Source organism: Astyanax mexicanus, chromosome 3 (genome assembly GCF_023375975.1).
Source record: "Astyanax mexicanus isolate ESR-SI-001 chromosome 3, AstMex3_surface, whole genome shotgun sequence".
Lineage (NCBI taxonomy): Eukaryota > Metazoa > Chordata > Actinopteri > Characiformes > Acestrorhamphidae > Astyanax > Astyanax mexicanus.
The window spans coordinates 60,944,472-60,966,847 of record NC_064410.1 but is presented as its reverse complement, the minus strand read 5'-3'; the positions used below and the strand labels follow the sequence as shown (position 1 = coordinate 60,966,847).

Genomic DNA, 22,376 nt, shown 5'->3' with positions numbered 1-22,376 from the left:
GAAATGACTTTCTAATCTTTTCCACCTTGTTTTATTATCTGTTTTTGAACTTCTTCAAATCGTAGCATAATGTGCTGCTTTTTGAGATCTTTTATCTGCTTCATGTTGTTAAACAGGTTCTATTTAAGTGATTTCTTGGTTCTACAGGTCTGGCAGTAATCAGATCCGGTTGTGGTTAGTAGTGAAACTGAAGTCAGCTTTCCAAAAATGTGATCAATCCCAGTTAATAAACGAAATCCTCATTTAAATAGTGTTAATTCAGGTTATATTAGTCTGATATAAAAAATTATTTGATATGAAAAATGTAAGTATGACACAAATGCAAAAACAAAATTAATCTGTAAGAGGACAAATAATTTTCACATCACGTCACTGTAGATATATATATATTTATATATATATATATTTCAGTTTTCTGATGGTACAACCCCAATTCCAACAAACAAACACTGTGTAAAATTTACATATATGTACATTAAAACAAAATGCTCTAACTTTCAAATGGTAAAGCATCTTTTTTACAGTTTGGTGAACATCTGTCCTTGAAAAACGCTACTTTTTAGTTTTTAGCTTGTCATGTGAGTTAGGTTCAGCTGTTTTTTATTTTATTTTATTTTATCTATATCTTTTACATTCTTGTCAGTATGATGCTGGATCAGAAGCAGGTGAGATTGCTGGTGCTAACACAGGAGCATCTTCAAATGTGAAGAAATACTGTGCAAACATTTATAATATAGATATTTTTAATATATTACATACAAAATTACATGAATTAATATACATTTTGTATTTTGATTATTCATCATGATTTTTTTTTTTGCACTCATACTTTCTATGAATATATACTGCATTATCCCTTAAAATGCCTTGTCCCCTATGCAGGCTACAGGTGTAGGTGATACAAAATCCCTTTTTCTTGCAGTAAAATATTTTATTTACATTACCTACAGGACACTTAGAGAAGCTGCCTGTTTTCTCTCTACTCCACTTAATATAATATAATATAATAATTCCAGATTAGTAACAGGAATCATCCAAATTCTGCAGGTTTGAAAATAAAAACTAGTAAAAACTAGACAAACATAATAAAACTAAAGGTTTGGAGGATTTGTATTCAGATTTGTTTGATTTGTATTCAGGAAAAAAATATTGATTTTAAAATGAAGTGCAGGAAAAAGCCAATTTTAAATATGATTTTTCATTATATTTTAGCAGACATTAGCAGATTTACTTTTTTAAAATAAAACTATTACAATTACAATTATGCTTTTCTGTAAAGTTCCAAATCAAACATGAAATTAAAATTTTATCTAATGCTTGAATAGAAATCCTCGAGATTTAGTGCTGTAATGTCAGGCAGACAATTGACAAAAATCCTGACCTGTTAAAAAGTTTTTTTTTTTTTTTTTTATAATTTTATTTCTAATTTTTCCCATTTTCTCCCCAATTTACACGGCCAATTACCCAACCCACTCATTAGGACTCCCCCTATCACTAGTAACGCCCCAACACACCAGGAGGGTGAAGACTAACACATGCTTCCTCCGATACATGTGAAGTCAGCCACCGCTTCTTTTCCAGCTGCTGCTGATGATGCAGCATTACCGAGCAGCCAGCGCGCTCTGAGGAAAGCACAGCGACTCGGTTCTGATACATCAGCTCACAGACGCCCTGTGCTGTGGACATCACCCTAGGAGTGATGTGGGGAGAGAGCGCCATCTACACACCCGGAGGGAGCAGGGCCAATTGTGCTCCCTCTGAGCGCCGGCAGCTTGATGGAAAAAGCTGCATGAGTGGGGGTTCAAACCTGCGACCTCCTGCTCATAGTGGCAGCGCTTCAGATCGCTGGACCACTCGGCGCCCTGACCTGTTAAAAAGTTAATAAAGTTGCTAATCGCTTATTTGTCTATACACTTTAAACTTATAGCCACAACATATAAAAAAAAGATGAAAGTTAAATCAGAAAGAAATATGCGTCCTTTTTTTACAGATTATTCTCTTGATGCTGTTCAGAATCTCCTGCAGTTTCAATCCGTACATTATAGGATTGACTAAAGGAGGAATAACTACAAATTCAACTGACATAATCATAGCAAAGAGCTGAGGTAAGTTTGCTTCAAATCTGCTGCCGATAATTTCAAAGCACATGGTGACGGTGAAGATGATGAAGATGATAAGATGAGGGAAGCAGGTCTGAAAAGCTTTTCTTCTGATAATAGTTGAATTTCTTAAACAGACTGCAAGAATTCTAAAATAGGAGAAGCTTATAAAGATCAGTGATGGAAACACCATAGCGAATAACACAAATAAACCGTATATATTGTTTACAAACACATTTCCGCAGCTTAACTTAACAATAGAGTAATTATTACAGTAGATTCTGTTCATTCTCTGCTTACAAAGCTGAAGCTGGTATGTTAAAACTGTTCCAACACCATTTCCAGAAAAAGAAACAAACCAGCAGCAGAATAAGATTTTTCTAACTGTAGACATTTTTATAAGAGAGGCGTATTGTAAAGGTTTACATATAGAAACGTATCTATCATAGGCCATAGCTGATAACAGTGTAAACTCTGCAGCAGCATAGCTGTAAATTAAATAGGCCTGAAATAAGCAGGCACTGAGAGAAGTAACCTGAATTTCAGACAGAAAATCAACCAGCAGTTTAGGATAAAGAGCAGCCGTTCCAATAAGAGAATTAAAAAGCAAGGCAGCAATAAATATATACATCGGCTCATGCAGCTGTTTGCTGGAATATATCACAAATATAACGACAGAATTACAGCAAATAATCAACAGATAGGCTGTGAGAGTAACAGCAAAATAAAGATATCTGTACTTCTCCAGCTCTACATGACCCTCCAGAAACAAATACGTGACATTATTAAAATACTCCATCAGCAATAACTTCATAACATAAGAACCTATATGATGAATCCATACAAATCTACACATGAATTATTATTCTGCCGTCAGAGAGAGGGAGAGGTGAGATAAAATCGAGAAGGCTGTAGATGTACCTAATGACTGAAGAAGAAACTTGCTGTGGTGTTGCATTTTTATATCAACTCAAAATACATTTCTTAGTGGTTCACTAAAAGCCCTACCCTCACTCGTCACCAGTTGTGTGCAGTGAGGCCCTTCTAACCCTTGACAATAGCAGACATCCCAAGTTGCAAAAGTTTATTTCAGGGAGGTTACCACTACCAATCCACACAACCCCCCCACCCCCCACCCCCGCCAAAAAACTAAAAAAACAAATTGCACACACACCAAAGGATTACGAAAATTTACTTTGATATTAATTAATTTTAGTTTTTTTTTAAATTAAATTTAGAGTATTCAGAGGTGAAATTAGTTTTATCATTTTTCTTTCTGGAAGGCCCTGCCTCTGCTTTCCTTTTACTTGACCAAAATTGACAGTTACAATATCACAAGAAATTGCACAACATCAAAAACATTTCATATCATATTACAATAATTATTAATATTGCCTCCGTCATGATCTGCTTTCTCTCACTCACTGAACAAATCCCGTCCGGGAGGGGGAAAAACACTGCCCGCCCACACTAAAAACTGATTGGCTGTCTCACAGACTCTTTGCAGAGAACAGGCCAATCAGAACCCTCTCTGTTTTCTCTCTCTCCTTCCCACACGCGATTAGAGAAAAAAAGTCTGTGGCCTGTGTGCAGTGCGCTCTTGGGGCACTCGTTCTGAATTCCGGGAGATTATATGTGACTCGCGGGCATCAGGGAGCCACTACCGAAATGCGGGAGACTCCCGCAGCTTCAGGAAGACTTGGTTTGTCTGCAATAGGTGCATGTAAACAATTACATAATTTTTAATCAGGAAATATTTATTATAGTTATTGTAAGTGTATGGGCTTATTTTATAAATTAACTAAAATTAAAAAACAGCAACTAATTTAAAGCATTAGTCTGCGTTTTTCAGTTGCTACAGGACTCTTATCTGACTGACAGAGGTTTTAACCAATCAAAACTGCTTTTTTAAATGGCTTCTGCCCCCTTGTGTCTGCGCGACCCAGAGACTGTAAAAAAAGATGGACGCTGTGTCGGCATTCCCATTCATTCAATGAAAATGAAGCCAAAATCTTCCTCCATGATGGCGATCCTGATACCTGAGTCTGTAGAGCGCAGTAGAGACCAGAGGAGGGAGAAAGACTGTGGAGAGACAGCCTACTCATTTGTATAACCCCGCCCCCTGAGGGCTGCCTCGAGGTCACAGGCTGCAGAGCAGAGTGGAGCGGAGCTGACGGTCTGTTATTGGTCCCGCCCATAACCAGCCCTTTTACAATAACCACACCTTTTTTGAATAGAGCTGAATAACGGTTTAAATAACGAATTCTGTGGGGATATAAAAATTTAACAATATAAGCAGAGGTTACACTAGCTGCTGCATTTAAATAAATAAGGTAGAATTACAGTATATTGGAAAAAAAAACCTGATTGAAAGTTGTCTGTTTTGTCATTGTAACCTATGGGGATGGGTGGAGTTACACAGCTTTCTGAAACCGAATAGCAGGGGGCGCCCGACCTGTGGCAGCTTCACTTCTGAGAGACGATGCTCTGTCCAGCTATACACAGTCTATGGCGTGACCCTTCTGCTGATTTTGAGAAGGGTGTAGTAATGAGTCTTTAAGCAAAGTCATAGGACAATCTAACCAATCAGATTCATGATTTTCACTTCGAGCAAAAACCTCAACCAAACCAATGGTTTCCTGTAGCTGCAGATCAGACCTGCAAAACGATCAGGAGGAATTCTGGATCATTCCTCTTCACTAAACTTCAGTTTCAGTTCAGCTATAATATTATGGTATATCTGGTGTGAATTGATCTATCTCTTGAGGTCATGATGCCACAGCATCTCAATTGGGTTCAGGAAATCAGGACTCTCCAGAAGGTCCAGTATTTATTTTCTTCTGTTGAAGTTGTTCGGTTGTTGATTTACTTCTATGTTTTGGGTCATTGTCCTGTTGCATCATCCATCCTCTGTTGAGCTTCGGTTGGCGGACAGATGGTCATAAGTTTTCCTGCTAAATGTCTTTGTTAACTTGGGAATTAATTTTTCCGTTGATGGCAGCAAAATCCGTCCAGCCCTGAGTCAGCAAAGCAAAGCAGCCCCAAACCATGATGCCCCCTCCACCATGTTTCACAGTTGGAATGAGGTTTTTATGATGGTCTGCTGTGCTTTTTTTTCACACATAACACTGTGTGTTTTCCTTCCAAACAACTCAATTATGGTTTCGACTGTCCACAATATATATTTAGCCAGTACTGCTGTAAAACATCCAGGTGCTCTATTTTCTTTTGCAAACTTCAAAAGTGCAGCAATGTTTTTTTGGACAGCAGTGGCTTTCTCCGTGGTGTCCTCCTCCCATGAACTCCATTCTTTTTTAATGTTTTCCTTATTGTAGATTTGTTAAAAAAATTATAGCATGTGCCAGAGATTTCTGTAAGTCTTCTAAGATAGCTGACACTCTTCCTCAGAGGATTCTTCCTCACCTCATTGATCATTCTGCGCTGTGCTCTTGCAGTCATCTTTACAGGACTTTACCACGCCTAGCGAGAGTAGCTTCAGCAACAGTGCTGAACTTTCTCCATTTGTAGACCATCTGTCTTGTAGACCGTGGACACATGAACATGATCAAGGCTTTTAGAGACACTTTTGTAACCCTTTCTTTCCAGCTTCATGTATCAAGTCAACAATTCTTGAACGTAGGTCTTCTGAGAGCTTGATCTTTTGTGCGAGGCGTGATTCACATCAAGCAAGGCTTCTTAAGAACAGCAAAAAACTCAAAACTGGTGTGTAGAAGATTTTTTTAATAGAGCAGGGCAGCTTTTAATCAACACATCCTTTAATCTCATCACATCCTGCCTCCAATTAGCTCTTAGAAAAGACATTAGCCCAGGGGTTCACATACTTTTTTCACCCTCACTGTGAATGTTAACATGTTGTGTTCAATAAAACCATGCAAACATATATATTTTTTGTGTGGTTTTAGTTTAAGTAGGCTGTGTTTGTCTACAGTCATATGAAAAATTATTAATTGGGCACCCCTATTAATCTTAATCATATTTAGTTCTAAATATTTGGGTGTTTCCAACAGCCATTTCACTTTGATATATCTAATAATTGATGGACACAGTCACAAAAGCAAAAGCATACCTCAGGCGACTCTGTTTGTGGCGTGCTTGCAGAAATGGCTTCTTTCGCATCACTCTTCCATACAGCTTCTCCTTGTGCAAAGTGCGCTGTATTGTTGACCGATGCACAGTGACACCATCTGCAGCAAGATGATGCTGCAGCTCTTTGGAGGTGGTCTGTGGATTGTCCTTGACTGTTCTCACCATTCTTCTTCTCTGCCTTTCTGATATTTTTCTTGGCCTGCCACTTCTGGGCTTAACAAGAACTGTCCCTGTGCTCTTCCATTTCCTTACTATGTTCCTCACAGTGGAAACTGACAGGTTAAATCTCTGAGACAAAAATCCTGACCTGTTAAAAAGTTTTTTTTTTTTTTTTTTATAATTTTATTTCTAATTTTTCCCATTTTCTCCCCAATTTACACGGCCAATTACCCAACCCACTCATTAGGACTCCCCCTATCACTAGTAACGCCCCAACACACCAGGAGGGTGAAGACTAACACATGCTTCCTGCGATACATGTGAAGTCAGCCACCGCTTCTTTTCCAGCTGCTGCTGATGATGCAGCATTACCGAGCAGCCAGCGCGCTCTGAGGAAAGCACAGCGACTCGGTTCTGATACATCAGCTCACAGACGCCCTGTGCTGTGGACATCACCCTAGGAGTGATGTGGGGAGAGAGCGCCATCTACACACCCGGAGGGAGCAGGGCCAATTGTGCTCCCTCTGAGCGCCGGCAGCTTGATGGAAAAAGCTGCATGAGTGGGGGTTCAAACCTGCGACCTCCTGCTCATAGTGGCAGCGCTTCAGATCGCTGGACCACTCGGCGCCCTGACCTGTTAAAAAGTTAATAAAGTTGCTAATCGCTTATTTGTCTATACACTTTAAACTTATAGCCACAACATATAAAAAAAAGATGAAAGTTAAATCAGAAAGAAATATGCGTCCTTTTTTTACAGATTATTCTCTTGATGCTGTTCAGAATCTCCTGCAGTTTCAATCCGTACATTATAGGATTGACTAAAGGAGGAATAACTACAAATTCAACTGACATAATCATAGCAAAGAGCTGAGGTAAGTTTGCTTCAAATCTGCTGCCGATAATTTCAAAGCACATGGTGACGGTGAAGATGATGAAGATGATAAGATGAGGGAAGCAGGTCTGAAAAGCTTTTCTTCTGATAATAGTTGAATTTCTTAAACAGACTGCAAGAATTCTAAAATAGGAGAAGCTTATAAAGATCAGTGATGGAAACACCATAGCGAATAACACAAATAAACCGTATATATTGTTTACAAACACATTTCCGCAGCTTAACTTAACAATAGAGTAATTATTACAGTAGATTCTGTTCATTCTCTGCTTACAAAGCTGAAGCTGGTATGTTAAAACTGTTCCAACACCATTTCCAGAAAAAGAAACAAACCAGCAGCAGAATAAGATTTTTCTAACTGTAGACATTTTTATAAGAGAAGCGTATTGTAAAGGTTTACATATAGAAACGTATCTATCATAGGCCATAGCTGATAACAGTGTAAACTCTGCAGCAGCATAGCTGTAAATTAAATAGGCCTGAAATAAGCAGGCACTGAGAGAAGTAACCTGAATTTCAGACAGAAAATCAACCAGCAGTTTAGGATAAAGAGCAGCCGTTCCAATAAGAGAATTAAAAAGCAAGGCAGCAATAAATATATACATCGGCTCATGCAGCTGTTTGCTGGAATATATCACAAATATAACGACAGAATTACAGCAAATAATCAACAGATAGGCTGTGAGAGTAACAGCAAAATAAAGATATCTGTACTTCTCCAGCTCTACATGACCCTCCAGAAACAAATACGTGACATTATTAAAATACTCCATCAGCAATAACTTCATAACATAAGAACCTATATGATGAATCCATACAAATCTACACATGAATTATTATTCTGCCGTCAGAGAGAGGGAGAGGTGAGATAAAATCGAGAAGGCTGTAGATGTACCTAATGACTGAAGAAGAAACTTGCTGTGGTGTTGCATTTTTATATCAACTCAAAATACATTTCTTAGTGGTTCACTAAAAGCCCTACCCTCACTCGTCACCAGTTGTGTGCAGTGAGGCCCTTCTAACCCTTGACAATAGCAGACATCCCAAGTTGCAAAAGTTTATTTCAGGGAGGTTACCACTACCAATCCACACAACCCCCCCACCCCCCACCCCCGCCAAAAAACTAAAAAAACAAATTGCACACACACCAAAGGATTACGAAAATTTACTTTGATATTAATTAATTTTAGTTTTTTTTTAAATTAAATTTAGAGTATTCAGAGGTGAAATTAGTTTTATCATTTTTCTTTCTGGAAGGCCCTGCCTCTGCTTTCCTTTTACTTGACCAAAATTGACAGTTACAATATCACAAGAAATTGCACAACATCAAAAACATTTCATATCATATTACAATAATTATTAATATTGCCTCCGTCATGATCTGCTTTCTCTCACTCACTGAACAAATCCCGTCCGGGAGGGGGGAAAAACACTGCCCGCCCACACTAAAAACTGATTGGCTGTCTCACAGACTCTTTGCAGAGAACAGGCCAATCAGAACCCTCTCTGTTTTCTCTCTCTCCTTCCCACACGCGATTAGAGAAAAAAAGTCTGTGGCCTGTGTGCAGTGCGCTCTTGGGGCACTCGTTCTGAATTCCGGGAGATTATATGTGACTCGCGGGCATCAGGGAGCCACTACCGAAATGCGGGAGACTCCCGCAGCTTCAGGAAGACTTGGTTTGTCTGCAATAGGTGCATGTAAACAATTACATAATTTTTAATCAGGAAATATTTATTATAGTTATTGTAAGTGTATGGGCTTATTTTATAAATTAACTAAAATTAAAAAACAGCAACTAATTTAAAGCATTAGTCTGCGTTTTTCAGTTGCTACAGGACTCTTATCTGACTGACAGAGGTTTTAACCAATCAAAACTGCTTTTTTAAATGGCTTCTGCCCCCTTGTGTCTGCGCGACCCAGAGACTGTAAAAAAAGATGGACGCTGTGTCGGCATTCCCATTCATTCAATGAAAATGAAGCCAAAATCTTCCTCCATGATGGCGATCCTGATACCTGAGTCTGTAGAGCGCAGTAGAGACCAGAGGAGGGAGAAAGACTGTGGAGAGACAGCCTACTCATTTGTATAACCCCGCCCCCTGAGGGCTGCCTCGAGGTCACAGGCTGCAGAGCAGAGTGGAGCGGAGCTGACGGTCTGTTATTGGTCCCGCCCATAACCAGCCCTTTTACAATAACCACACCTTTTTTGAATAGAGCTGAATAACGGTTTAAATAACGAATTCTGTGGGGATATAAAAATTTAACAATATAAGCAGAGGTTACACTAGTTGCTGCATTTAAATAAATAAGGTAGAATTACAGTATATTGGAAAAAAAAACCTGATTGAAAGTTGTCTGTTTTGTCATTGTAACCTATGGGGATGGGTGGAGTTACACAGCTTTCTGAAACCGAATAGCAGGGGGCGCCCGACCTGTGGCAGCTTCACTTCTGAGAGACGATGCTCTGTCCAGCTATACACAGTCTATGGCGTGACCCTTCTGCTGATTTTGAGAAGGGTGTAGTAATGAGTCTTTAAGCAAAGTCATAGGACAATCTAACCAATCAGATTCATGATTTTCACTTCGAGCAAAAACCTCAACCAAACCAATGGTTTCCTGTAGCTGCAGATCAGACCTGCAAAACGATCAGGAGGAATTCTGGATCATTCCTCTTCACTAAACTTCAGTTTCAGTTCAGCTATAATATTATGGTATATCTGGTGTGAATTGATCTATCTCTTGAGGTCATGATGCCACAGCATCTCAATTGGGTTCAGGAAATCAGGACTCTCCAGAAGGTCCAGTATTTATTTTCTTCTGTTGAAGTTGTTCGGTTGTTGATTTACTTCTATGTTTTGGGTCATTGTCCTGTTGCATCATCCATCCTCTGTTGAGCTTCGGTTGGCGGACAGATGGTCATAAGTTTTCCTGCTAAATGTCTTTGTTAACTTGGGAATTAATTTTTCCGTTGATGGCAGCAAAATCCGTCCAGCCCTGAGTCAGCAAAGCAAAGCAGCCCCAAACCATGATGCCCCCTCCACCATGTTTCACAGTTGGAATGAGGTTTTTATGATGGTCTGCTGTGCTTTTTTTTCACACATAACACTGTGTGTTTTCCTTCCAAACAACTCAATTATGGTTTCGACTGTCCACAATATATATTTAGCCAGTACTGCTGTAAAACATCCAGGTGCTCTATTTTCTTTTGCAAACTTCAAAAGTGCAGCAATGTTTTTTTGGACAGCAGTGGCTTTCTCCGTGGTGTCCTCCTCCCATGAACTCCATTCTTTTTTAATGTTTTCCTTATTGTAGATTTGTTAAAAAAATTATAGCATGTGCCAGAGATTTCTGTAAGTCTTCTAAGATAGCTGACACTCTTCCTCAGAGGATTCTTCCTCACCTCATTGATCATTCTGCGCTGTGCTCTTGCAGTCATCTTTACAGGACTTTACCACGCCTAGCGAGAGTAGCTTCAGCAACAGTGCTGAACTTTCTCCATTTGTAGACCATCTGTCTTGTAGACCGTGGACACATGAACATGATCAAGGCTTTTAGAGACACTTTTGTAACCCTTTCTTTCCAGCTTCATGTATCAAGTCAACAATTCTTGAACGTAGGTCTTCTGAGAGCTTGATCTTTTGTGCGAGGCGTGATTCACATCAAGCAAGGCTTCTTAAGAACAGCAAAAAACTCAAAACTGGTGTGTAGAAGATTTTTTTAATAGAGCAGGGCAGCTTTTAATCAACACATCCTTTAATCTCATCACATCCTGCCTCCAATTAGCTCTTAGAAAAGACATTAGCCCAGGGGTTCACATACTTTTTTCACCCTCACTGTGAATGTTAACATGTTGTGTTCAATAAAACCATGCAAACATATATATTTTTTGTGTGGTTTTAGTTTAAGTAGGCTGTGTTTGTCTACAGTCATATGAAAAATTATTAATTGGGCACCCCTATTAATCTTAATCATATTTAGTTCTAAATATTTGGGTGTTTCCAACAGCCATTTCACTTTGATATATCTAATAATTGATGGACACAGTCACAAAAGCAAAAGCATACCTCAGGCGACTCTGTTTGTGGCGTGCTTGCAGAAATGGCTTCTTTCGCATCACTCTTCCATACAGCTTCTCCTTGTGCAAAGTGCGCTGTATTGTTGACCGATGCACAGTGACACCGTCTGCAGCAAGATGATGCTGCAGCTCTTTGGAGGTGGTCTGTGGATTGTCCTTGACTGTTCTCACCATTCTTCTTCTCTGCCTTTCTGATATTTTTCTTGGCCTGCCACTTCTGGGCTTAACAAGAACTGTCCCTGTGCTCTTCCATTTCCTTACTATGTTCCTCACAGTGGAAACTGACAGGTTAAATCTCTGAGACAACTTTTTGTATCCTTCCCCTGAACAACTATGTTGAACAATCTTTGTTTTTAGATCATTTGAGAGTTGTTTTGATGAGGCCATGATGCCACTCTTCAGAGGAGATTTAAATAGGAGAACAACTTGCAATTGGCCACCTTATATACCTTTTCTCATGATTGGATACACCTGGCTATGAAGTTTAAAACTCAATGAGGTTACCAACCCAATTTTGTGCTTCAGTAAGTCAGTAAAAAGTAGTTAGGAGTATTCAGATCAATAAAATGATAAGGGTGCCCATACTTTTGCACCGGTCAAATTTTGGTTTAATGCATATTGCACATTTTCTGTTAGTACAATAAACCTCATTTCAATCCTGAAATATTACTGTGTCCATCAGTTATTAGATAAGTGTTATTAGATAAGATAAAATGATTAAGATTAATAGGGGCGCCCAAACTTTTTCATTTGACTGTATTGTTGTGACTTAGATGAAAATCAGAAATCATACATTTTCTTGTAACTGTATTAAGATAATCCCAATGCCCACTCTATATTTTATTGGCCATTTCATCCTCTTGACTTTATTTGAGTTATATCAAAGTCATGAAATGAGCTAGAATACACTAAAAATATATTTTATCATTGCAGTCAACAGTTATGTTGACACTTTATGTATCTTGCATCTAGTTCACAACTTTACAAGAGTATGAAGGAGGAGCATCACTGCTCTGTCTGTCAGGGAACCACTGAGGAATAGTTTAACAGTGTATAAAGGAGCATCAAGGCATAAAGGCTGTATTCCTCTCCTCCACTGCACTGCTGTACAGCTTCTGTACCTTTTTTTTTCTTCTATTTTTTTTATTTGATGATAACAGTTTTACATGGAAAAACCATGAATGATTCTATTGATGTTACATATTTATCTCTGGAGGGTCATATAGAGCTGGAGAAGTATAAATATGTATATTTTGCTGTTACTCTCTTAGTCTATATGTTGATTATATGCTGTAATGCCGTTGTGCTTATTGTTATATTTTCAAACAAGCGTCTGCATGAGCCGATGTACATATTCATCGCTGCTTTACTCGGTAATGCTCTTATCGGAACGGCTGCTCTTTATCCTAAACTGCTGATCGATTTTCTGTCTGAAGATCGTTTGATCTCTTTCGAAGCCTGTACTTTTCAGTCCTTTTTTATATACAATTACGCTGCGTCAGAGTTTACACTGTTATCAGCTATGGCCTACGACAGATACGTTTCTATATGTAAACCTTTACAGTACGCGACTCTTATAAAAATGTCTACAGTCAGAAAACTCTTATTCTGCTGCTGGTTTTTCCCTTCGTTTGAAATCGGTATAGGGATGATAATGACGTATCAGCTGAAGCTGTGCAAATTTAAGTTAAATAGAATATACTGTAATAATAACGCACTTCTAAAGCTGAGCTGTGGAGATACATCTGCGAGAAATTCATACGGACTCTTCACTTTAGTCATTTGCGTTTTTCCACCTGCGATTTTCATCGCCTTCACTTATGTCAGAATCCTAACCGTCTGTTTAAAGAATACAAAGGATTTCAGGAGAAAAGCTCTGCAGACCTGCTTCCCTCATCTCATCATCTTCATCAATTTCTCTGTGACCTCCTGTTTTGAGGTGATTAACAGCAGATTAGAAGGAAATGTGCCTCATTTATTCGCTATGATTTTATCTGTGGAAAATCTGGTCATTCCTCCTCTTCTAAATCCTGTTATTTACGGACTGAAACTGCAGGAGATTTTCTGTAGGATTAAGAGAATGTTCTTGAAAAGCAGAACACATATGCTGTTTTAGATCCGCAAAATATCACTACTTAATAAAGCATACTGTACAGTGTACACTTTAATAGTAAAAAAGCTATTTATTTTTAATTTTGTCATTTCCAGCACAGTGGAAGCATTGTAATTGATTTCTGCATGTAGCAGCAGTATGAATTAAACTGTATACAATCAGAAACACAGTATTTTAATGTGTAATATTGAATATAATGTAGTTTGACTTTCTACCATCTAAATCTGGTTATTCCTCCTCTTCTAAATCCTGTTATTTACAGATTTTCTGTAGGATTAATAGAATGTTCCTGAAAAACAGAACACATATGCTGTTCTAGATACACGAAATATCACTACTTTATAATGCATACTGTACAGTATATATATATATATATATATATATATATATATATATATATATATATATATTTTTTTTTTTTTTTTTTTTTTTCATTTTTTCCATTTCCAGCACACTGGAAGCATTGTAATTAATTTATGCATCAAAAACATCATACTAAAAGTAAACCCTTGTAAAAGAAAAGTGTATTAAGTACAAACTTAATATACTTTTTACAAACTTAAAATATACTAAACATGTCTGTTTAAAGAATACAAAAGGTTTCAGGAGAAAAGCTCCCAAATCAATTTCTCTGTTACCTCCTGTTTTGAGGTGATTAACAGCAGATCTGTGTTATTCCTCCTTTTTTAAATCCTGTTATTTACGGACTGAAACTGCAGGAGATTTTCTGTAGGATTAAGAGAATGTTAAAAATAGAACATATATGCTTTTCTAGATACTCAGAATATCACTACTTTATAATGCATACTGTACAGTGTACACTTCAATAGTAAAAAAGCAATTTTTTTGGTCATTTTGTCATTTCCAGCACAGTGGAAGCATTGTAATTGATTTCTGCATGTAGTATCAGTATGAATTAAACTGTATACAATCAGAAACACAGTATTTTAATATGTATAATATTCAATATAATGTAGTTTTAATGTAGTTTTATAGATACTAAAAGTAAACCGTTGTAAAAGAAAAGTGTATTAAGTACATACTTTTTATATATATATATACTAAACATGTTTATTTATAGAATACAAAAGATTTCAGGAGAAAAGCTCTGCAGACCTGCTTCCCTCATCTCTTCATCTTTATCAATTTCTCTGTGACCTCCTGTTTTGAGGTGATTAACAATATATATATATATTGCTATATAATGTATAATACAATAATATTTTTGTATATATATATATATATATATATATATATATATATATATATACAAAAAATATATATATATATATTTTTTTTTTCTTCTTCATATTTTTCATTTCCATCACACTGTAAGCATTGTTACTAATATATATATATATATATATATATATATATATATATATATATATATATATATATATATATATATATATATATATATATTATGAATAGAATTTAGTACATATTTTTTTAAATAAAAAAATTATACTTACATATATACTAAATGTACAATTTTGGAACAACTTATGGCAGTTTATGATTTATTTTATATACAGTATTTCAGTTGTAATCAAGCTGTATTTAAGCACAACATAAAAACATTAATCTGTGGTTTTGTGTGCTTATATTTTTCATACAACTTCTGCAAACTTAAGTAGATTTAAGTATAGATTTTAATATAATTTTTAATACACATGAAGTATATTGTAAATGTACTATTGAACGCTCCTGGAAAACAAATACACTAAAATAACCTTTAAGCAATATTTACTGTCACTACATATCAATTTTCTATCAACACAATGTATAATTTAAACCATATTGCTAAAAAAATACATTTCATTGAAATATGTAGAAAATATATTTAATGTATATTATATATAAAGTATATTAAATAAAAAAAATACTTTTATGAAATCAGTTTTTTTTTAATAAATGGTGTTACTAACGCTGTTCATAAAAAAAAACTATGATTTCATAAAAGTATTTTTTTTGTTACGTGTCTATATGTAAACCTTTACAGTACGTGACTTTAGTTAAAATGTCTACAGTTAGAAAACTCTTATTTATCTGCTGGTTTGTTCCTTCATGTGAGATTGGTGTAGGCGGGATTCTGACATATCAGCTGAATTTGTGTAAATTTAAGTTAAACAGAATCTACTGTAATAACAGTGCCATTGCTAAATTAAGCTGTGGAGGAACATCTGCAAAAACCACATATGGAATGATAATCTTCAGCATTGCTGTTTTTCCACCGGTGATTTTTGTAATCTACTCCTACATTGGGATATTAATCGTCTGTTTAAAGAGTTCAAAAGAATCCAGAAGAAAAGCTCTTCAGACCTGCTTCCCTCATCTGATCATCTTCACCAGTTTCACCTGCACCTCATGTTTTGAGGTTATATACGGCAGATTAGACACTAATATACCTCAACTGGCTGCTATGGTTTTATCAGTTGAAAACCTAGTTATTCCTCCTTTACTCAATCCTATTGTTTATGGGTTAAAACTGCAGGGGATTCTGAACTGCATTAAGAAGATGTTCTTAAAAAATAAAACACACATCGTCTTTTAGAGTAGACTTTTTTTCTTTTACCGTTTTATGCAATGCAACCTATAGGCTAACACTTGTTGTAAAAATGAAAAAGTTGAGAAAATTAACATTCCTCCTTTTCTAAATCCTGTTATTTACAGATTTTCTGTAGGATTAAGAGAATGTTCTTGAAAAACAGAACACATATGCTGTTCTAGATACACAGAATATCACTACTTTATAATGCATACTGTACAGTGTACACTTCAGGGGCTCCAAAAAGTAAAAAAAAAAAAAAAATAAATATTTTGTTCATTTTTTCCTTAAAAAAAAAACCATACATTGTCTTTTAGAGTAGACTTTTTTGTACCTTTATACGCAATGCGACCTATAGGCTAACACTTGTTAACACACTGTAAAAAAAAAGAAAAAAAGAAAAAATGAAGAAAATTACAAGGCAACTTTGAAGAAACTACAAGTTTTGAGGTTTTTTTTATTATTATTATTTTTTTATTTTTTATTTTTATTTATATCTATCATTATATTTTATCTTTTTGTAACTTTGTGTACTATACATACCTGCTGCTGGATGAATAAAGTATCTATCTATCTATCTATCTATCTATCTATCTATCTATCTATCTATCTATCTATCTATCTATCTATCTATCTATCTATCTATCTATCTATCTATCTATCTAAAATCTTCACAATTAAGTCTCACCCACTTCAAAATTTACTATGTTTTTTTAGTCGGCCTAAAAACATAAAGTGCTACGTTTTGAGTTCCAATTGACCCGTTTTAAAGTTTGAAATATAGGAAAAATATATATTTTTAAACATATACTATCAAAATGGTTTATTTCACATACAGCTCTGGAAAAAAATTAAGATACTGAATCGGTTTCTCTGATTTTGCTATTTATAGGTATATATTTGAGTAAAATGAACATTGTTGTTTTATTCTATAAACTACAGACAACATTTCTCCCAAATTCAACATAAAAATAAACATAATAAACATAAAAACAAAAGCTAAAACAAAATTGCAATGTAATGTTTTAATGTTATGTAAAACTTTTGTGTTTTTTATGTTGGTCTTTCAAAAGTAATAAAGTACTGAAACATTAAAAGAACGTTTGAACATGTATTTTTTAAATAAAATAAAACAAAAAAAACGAGTGAATGATCCTAATTGTATCATCACCTGTTAGAATTAAGGAACGACACTGCAGTAAATATTGATAGAATAATTAGTAATAAAATGAAAGAGTTAGTAATGAAATATTCACACTGCTCGTTAGGATTTTTTTTTGGAATTAAACATGCACCATTACTGTTCCTGACAAATGAACATAACGGGAGGGTTAAGTTGAAAGTTGAAGTTCTGGTACTTTTTGTTTTTTGATGTTTTTTTATTTTATTTTAAGGTTAATTCTAGTTCCTAATCCTCTAGCTAGCAATAGCATCAATACCTTTGACAGGTACGTAAAACAACAAACTAAAAAATATATTTAAGCAATAGAACACGAGAGGACGTGTGTTATTACGAATCGTGACCTCAAGTGTTCTATTGCTTAAATATACATATATATTTTTTTACAAAATGAATAAAGAAAATTACGGAGCCCCTAAAGGGACGTAGTGTATTATTTGTTTTTTTACATAGTAAGTGGTGAGCACGACTTACTAAGTCGTGAGCACCACATACTAAGTCGTGAGCACGACTTACTAAGTCGTGAGCACCACATACTAAGTCGTGAGCACGACTTACTAAGTCGTGAGCACCACATACTAAGTCGTGAGCATGACTTACTAAGTCGTGAGCACCACTTACTAAGTCGTGAGCACGACTTACTAAGTCGTGAGCACCGCATACTAAGTCGTGAGCACCAGATAATGTTAGCTAGGAATGTTTTAGCTAACGTTAGCTTGGTTAGCTAATGGTAACTACTTTTTTTTCAGTGGGAAATGTTAACTAACGTTAGCCAGCTTACTCTTATTAGATGTGCACAGAAAAAGCTTTTGGGCACACACACACACACACACACACACACACACACACACACACACACCAAACACAGCAACTACTTTAACCCAAGCCTACCATATATTGTACAGAGAGCAATGAAAGCCTTATCTATCTATCTATCTATCTATCTATCTATCTATCTATCTATCTATCTATCTAACTATCTATCTATCTATCTATCTATCTATCTATCTATCTATCTATCTATCTATCTATCTATCTATCTACCTACCTATCTACCTACCTACCTACCTACCTACCTACCTAACTATCTATCTATCTATCTATCTATCTATCTATCTATCTATCTATCTATCTATCTATCTAACTATCTATCTATCTATCTATCTATCTATCTATCTATCTATCTATCTATCTATCTATCTATCTATCTACCTACCTACCTACCTACCTAACTAACTAACTAACTAACTAACTAACTAACTATCTATGTATCTACCTACCTACCTACCTACCTACATTGAAAGCCCTAGTTTAAAATACAGTGAGTCCAAGAAGTATTTGATCCCTTGCTGATTTTCTTTGTTTGCCCACTAATAAAGAAACTATCCTTCTGCACTTTTAATGGTAGATATATTCTAACATGGAGAGACAGAATATCAAGACAAAAATCCAGAATATAATTTTAAAGAATATATTTTAATTAATTTGTATTTCAATGAGGAAAATAAGTATTTGATCCCTCTTGCCAAACACACTCAATACTTAGTGGCAAAGCCATTGTTTGCAAGCACAGCGGTGAGACGTTTGTTGTAGTTAACCACAAGTTTAGCACACACACCAGGGGGAATTTTGGCCCACTCTTCTTTGCAGATCCTCTCTAAATCATGAAGGTTGGTGGGCTGTCGCTTGGCAACTCTGACCTTCAGCTCCCTCCATAGATTTTCGATCGGATTGAGGTCTGGCGACTGGCTGGGCCACACCATGACCTTAATGTGATTTTTCTTGAGCCAATCCTTTGTTGCCTTTGCTGTATGTTTAGGGTCGTTATCATGTTGGAAGACCCAACCACGGCCCATTTTCAGATCCCTGGCAGAGGGGAGGAGGTTGTCCCTCAGGATTGTGCGGTACATGGCTCCATCCATCTTCCCAGTGATGCGGTGAAGTAGCCCTGTACCCTTGGCAGAGAAACACCCCCAAAACATTATGCTTCCACCTCCATGCTTGACGGTGGATGCTTTTCCTCCACACATGGCGGGTGGAGTTGAGGCCAAAAAGTTCAATTTTGGTCTCGTCTGACCACAAAACCTTCTCCCAATAACTTGGTTCATCTTTCAAATGATCATTGGCATACTTGAGGCGCGCCTCCACATGTGCTCTCTTCAGCAGGGGTACCTTTCGGGCACTGCAGGATGTGAATCCATTGTTGCGCAAAGTGTTGCCAATTGTTTCCTTGCAAACTGTGGTCCCAGCTGCCTTCAGGTCATTTGCTAACTCCTGCCGAGTGGTTGCAGGACGATTTCTGACCGTTCTCAGCATCATTGCCACCCCACGAGGCGAAATCTTCTTTGGAGCACCGGGCCGAGGTCTGTTGATTGTCATGTTATACTCTTTAAACTTTCTGATAATTGCACCAATAGTTGTTACTTTCACATCCAACACCTTACTAATCTTTTTGTAGCCCATTCCAGCTTTGTGAAGGTCAACAATTCTGACTCTGAGGTCCTGTGACAGCTCTTTGGTTTTACCCATGTTGGAGACTTGAAATCTGTGTGATCTGTCTGATTCTGTGGACAGGTGTTTTTCACACAAGTGATTAGTGAGAACAGGTGGCTTCAGGTCAGGTAACAAGTTGATTGGGAGTGTCTAACTGGTCTGTAAAAGCCAGAACTGCTAATGAATACTAAGGGATCAAATACTTATTTCACTCCATGAAATACAAATCAATTAATATATATTCCTTAGATTTATTTTCTGGATTTTCTTTTTAATATTCTGTCTCTCCATGTAAGAATACATCTACCATTAAAAGTATAGAATGATCATGTCTTTATTAGTGGGCCAACGAAGAAAATCAGCAAGGGATCAAATACTTCTTGGACTCACTGTATATATATAAATATATATTTTTAGCCTCTCAGTCTGACTGCAGAGTAAAGTAGGGCTGACCTTGGTGGTAGACTGTCAATCTCTCTGCCCTCCTGATAATAACGCAGCCGTTTGAGACTGTATAAATAGAGAGGAGTCACTGTGAGTTTTCCACAGACTGTACAGACAGTCTGCTTTACTCACTCACTGACTAACTTATTGACTTATTGACTGACTGACTACCTTACCTTACCCTGACTAATCTGATATAAGACTTATTATACAGCTTTGAACAAAACCATGAATAATTCTACTACTAATGCTTCTAATGCTAGTACTAATTATATGTATTTATCTCTGGAAGGTCATGTAGAGCTGGAGAGGTATAGATATGTGTATTTTTTCTGTACTCTCGCAGTTTATCTGTTGATTATATGCTGTAATGCTGTTGTTATTCATGTTATTTACTTAAATAAGTCTCTGCATGAGCCGATGTACATATTCATCGCTGCTTTACTCTGCAATGCTCTGTTCGGAGCGTCTGTGATTTATCCTAAACTGCTGATCGATTTACTGTCTGAAATACGTATAGTGTCTTTCCAAGCCTGTACGCTGCAGTCGTCTTTAATTCACCTATACGCTGCTGCAGAGTTTACACTGTTATCAGCTATGGCCTATGACAGATATGTTTCTATATGTAAACCTTTACAATATGCGACTATTGTAAAAATGTCCACTGTTAGAAAACTCTTATTCTGCTGCTGGTTTGTTCCTTCCTGTCAAATTGGCGTAGGAATCATTTTAACATACCAGCTAAAGCCGTGCTCCTTTAAATTAAACAGGATCTACTGTAATACGGCTGCAGTCGTTAAGCTAAGCTGCACGGATACGACCGCAAAAACATCCTACGGCATGTTCTCCTTCAGCATTGCCGTCTTCCCACCAGTAATCTTCGTAATCTTCTCCTACGCTCAGATCTTTTCAGTCTGTTTAAAGAACTCAAAAGAGTCCAGAAGGAAAGCTCTGCAGACCTGCTTCCCTCACCTCCTCATCTTCATCAGCTTCACCTTCACCTCCTGCTTCGAGGTGATCAATAACCGGCTGGAAGCAGACATTCCTCACATAGTCGCCATGATCATATCTGTGGAAAATCTGGTGATTCCTCCTCTGCTCAATCCTGTCGTTTACGGCCTCAAGCTTAAAACGATTTACAACAGGATTAGGAAGATGTTTCTGAAACAGAAGACACACGCATTTACTGATTTTCAGATGTCTTAAGTTTAGAAATGGAGAAAAAAATACTTTTTTTCCTTATTTTTTCCCTCTTTTCTAAGATGTTAGAGGAATTTGAGCACAGTAGATATAATGTAAAAAAAGAAACGTGTGCAATATATGCTTTAAATTTACAGTGTGTAATGCACTCAGTCATGGAATAGTGATCTTAAAGTTGCTTTTTCTGCTTGTTTTTGGATGCTTGTCTCAGGATGTTAAGTATGTCATTAGATTTTAAGTACATTATGTTATTAGAGCAGATTTTTCTTATTTTTTCCCTCTTTTCTAGAAGGTTAGAGGAATTTGAGCAGAGAAGATATAATGTAAAAAAAAAACTTGTGCAATATATACTTTAATTTTCTCTTTTTTTTACTTTTTGCTAAGACTTGATTTTGATTAATAACCTTTTTTATTAGTGTATAATGCACTCAGTCATGAAATAGAGATTTTAAAGTATGATGCTCTTTCTGTTTGTTTTTGGATGGATTATGAAGATGTTTCTGAAGCAAAAGACACATGCATTTTTTTTTTTTTTTTTTTTTGGCCCAACCACCACCCCCCCTCTTCGGAGGACAATTAATACTTTATTTTTATTTATTTATTTTATTTTTTATTATTATTATTTAATTTTATTTTTTATATATATATTTATATATATATATATATATATATATATATATATATATATATATATATATATATATATATATATATATATATATATATTGTGTGGATATAGTTGTGGGAGTTCAGGGTTGGAGGGATCGGAGTGTGAGGTACAGGAGGGGGGTACAAGAAGAAGAAAAAAAAAAAAGAACTTAAACAAAAAACAAACAAACAAACAAGAAAAATAATAATAATAAAATAAAATAAACATAAAATAAACAAACATACATACATACACATACTCACATATCTAACTATACACATGCTTAAACATATACACACATACATAAATATACATACATATTAATACATACACATGCATTTAATGACTTTCAGATGTCTTAAGTTCAGAAATGGAGAATTTTATTTTACTTTTTTTGTCCTCTTTCTTGAGTAGAT

The 22,376-nt window shown here is 36.1% G+C and overlaps 5 protein-coding genes across 5 annotated transcripts; 3 read left to right on the top strand and 2 right to left on the bottom strand.

Moving 5' to 3' along the window:
* Window positions 1–744: 744 nt before the first annotated feature.
* Window positions 745–3,016, bottom strand: LOC125799384 (olfactory receptor 11A1-like). The gene has a single exon (XM_049475962.1). It carries the CDS (start codon window positions 2,953–2,955, stop codon window positions 1,960–1,962), a length of 996 nt encoding a protein of 331 aa, XP_049331919.1. The 5' UTR covers window positions 2,956–3,016; the 3' UTR covers window positions 745–1,959.
* Window positions 3,017–6,719: 3,703 nt separating this feature from the next.
* Window positions 6,720–8,139, bottom strand: LOC111191516 (olfactory receptor 11A1-like). Its single transcript, XM_049475963.1, has one exon. It carries the CDS (start codon window positions 8,085–8,087, stop codon window positions 7,092–7,094), a length of 996 nt encoding a protein of 331 aa, XP_049331920.1. The 5' UTR covers window positions 8,088–8,139; the 3' UTR covers window positions 6,720–7,091.
* A 4,304-nt stretch (window positions 8,140–12,443) lies between these two features.
* On the top strand, window positions 12,444–13,782 carry LOC103038735 (olfactory receptor 6N2-like). The gene has a single exon (XM_015602675.3). It carries the CDS (start codon window positions 12,481–12,483, stop codon window positions 13,444–13,446), a length of 966 nt encoding a protein of 321 aa, XP_015458161.3. The 5' UTR covers window positions 12,444–12,480; the 3' UTR covers window positions 13,447–13,782.
* Window positions 13,783–15,119: 1,337 nt separating this feature from the next.
* LOC111191517 (olfactory receptor 52E2-like) lies at window positions 15,120–16,256 on the top strand. The gene is made up of 2 exons (XM_022666673.2): window positions 15,120–15,131; window positions 15,410–16,256. Exons 1-2 carry the CDS (start codon window positions 15,120–15,122, stop codon window positions 15,998–16,000), a joined length of 603 nt encoding a protein of 200 aa, XP_022522394.2. The 3' UTR covers window positions 16,001–16,256.
* Window positions 16,257–19,312: 3,056 nt separating this feature from the next.
* On the top strand, window positions 19,313–21,917 carry LOC103035597 (olfactory receptor 142-like). Its single transcript, XM_007238053.4, has one exon. It carries the CDS (start codon window positions 20,340–20,342, stop codon window positions 21,315–21,317), a length of 978 nt encoding a protein of 325 aa, XP_007238115.3. The 5' UTR covers window positions 19,313–20,339; the 3' UTR covers window positions 21,318–21,917.
* The last annotated feature ends 459 nt before the right edge of the window (window positions 21,918–22,376 follow it).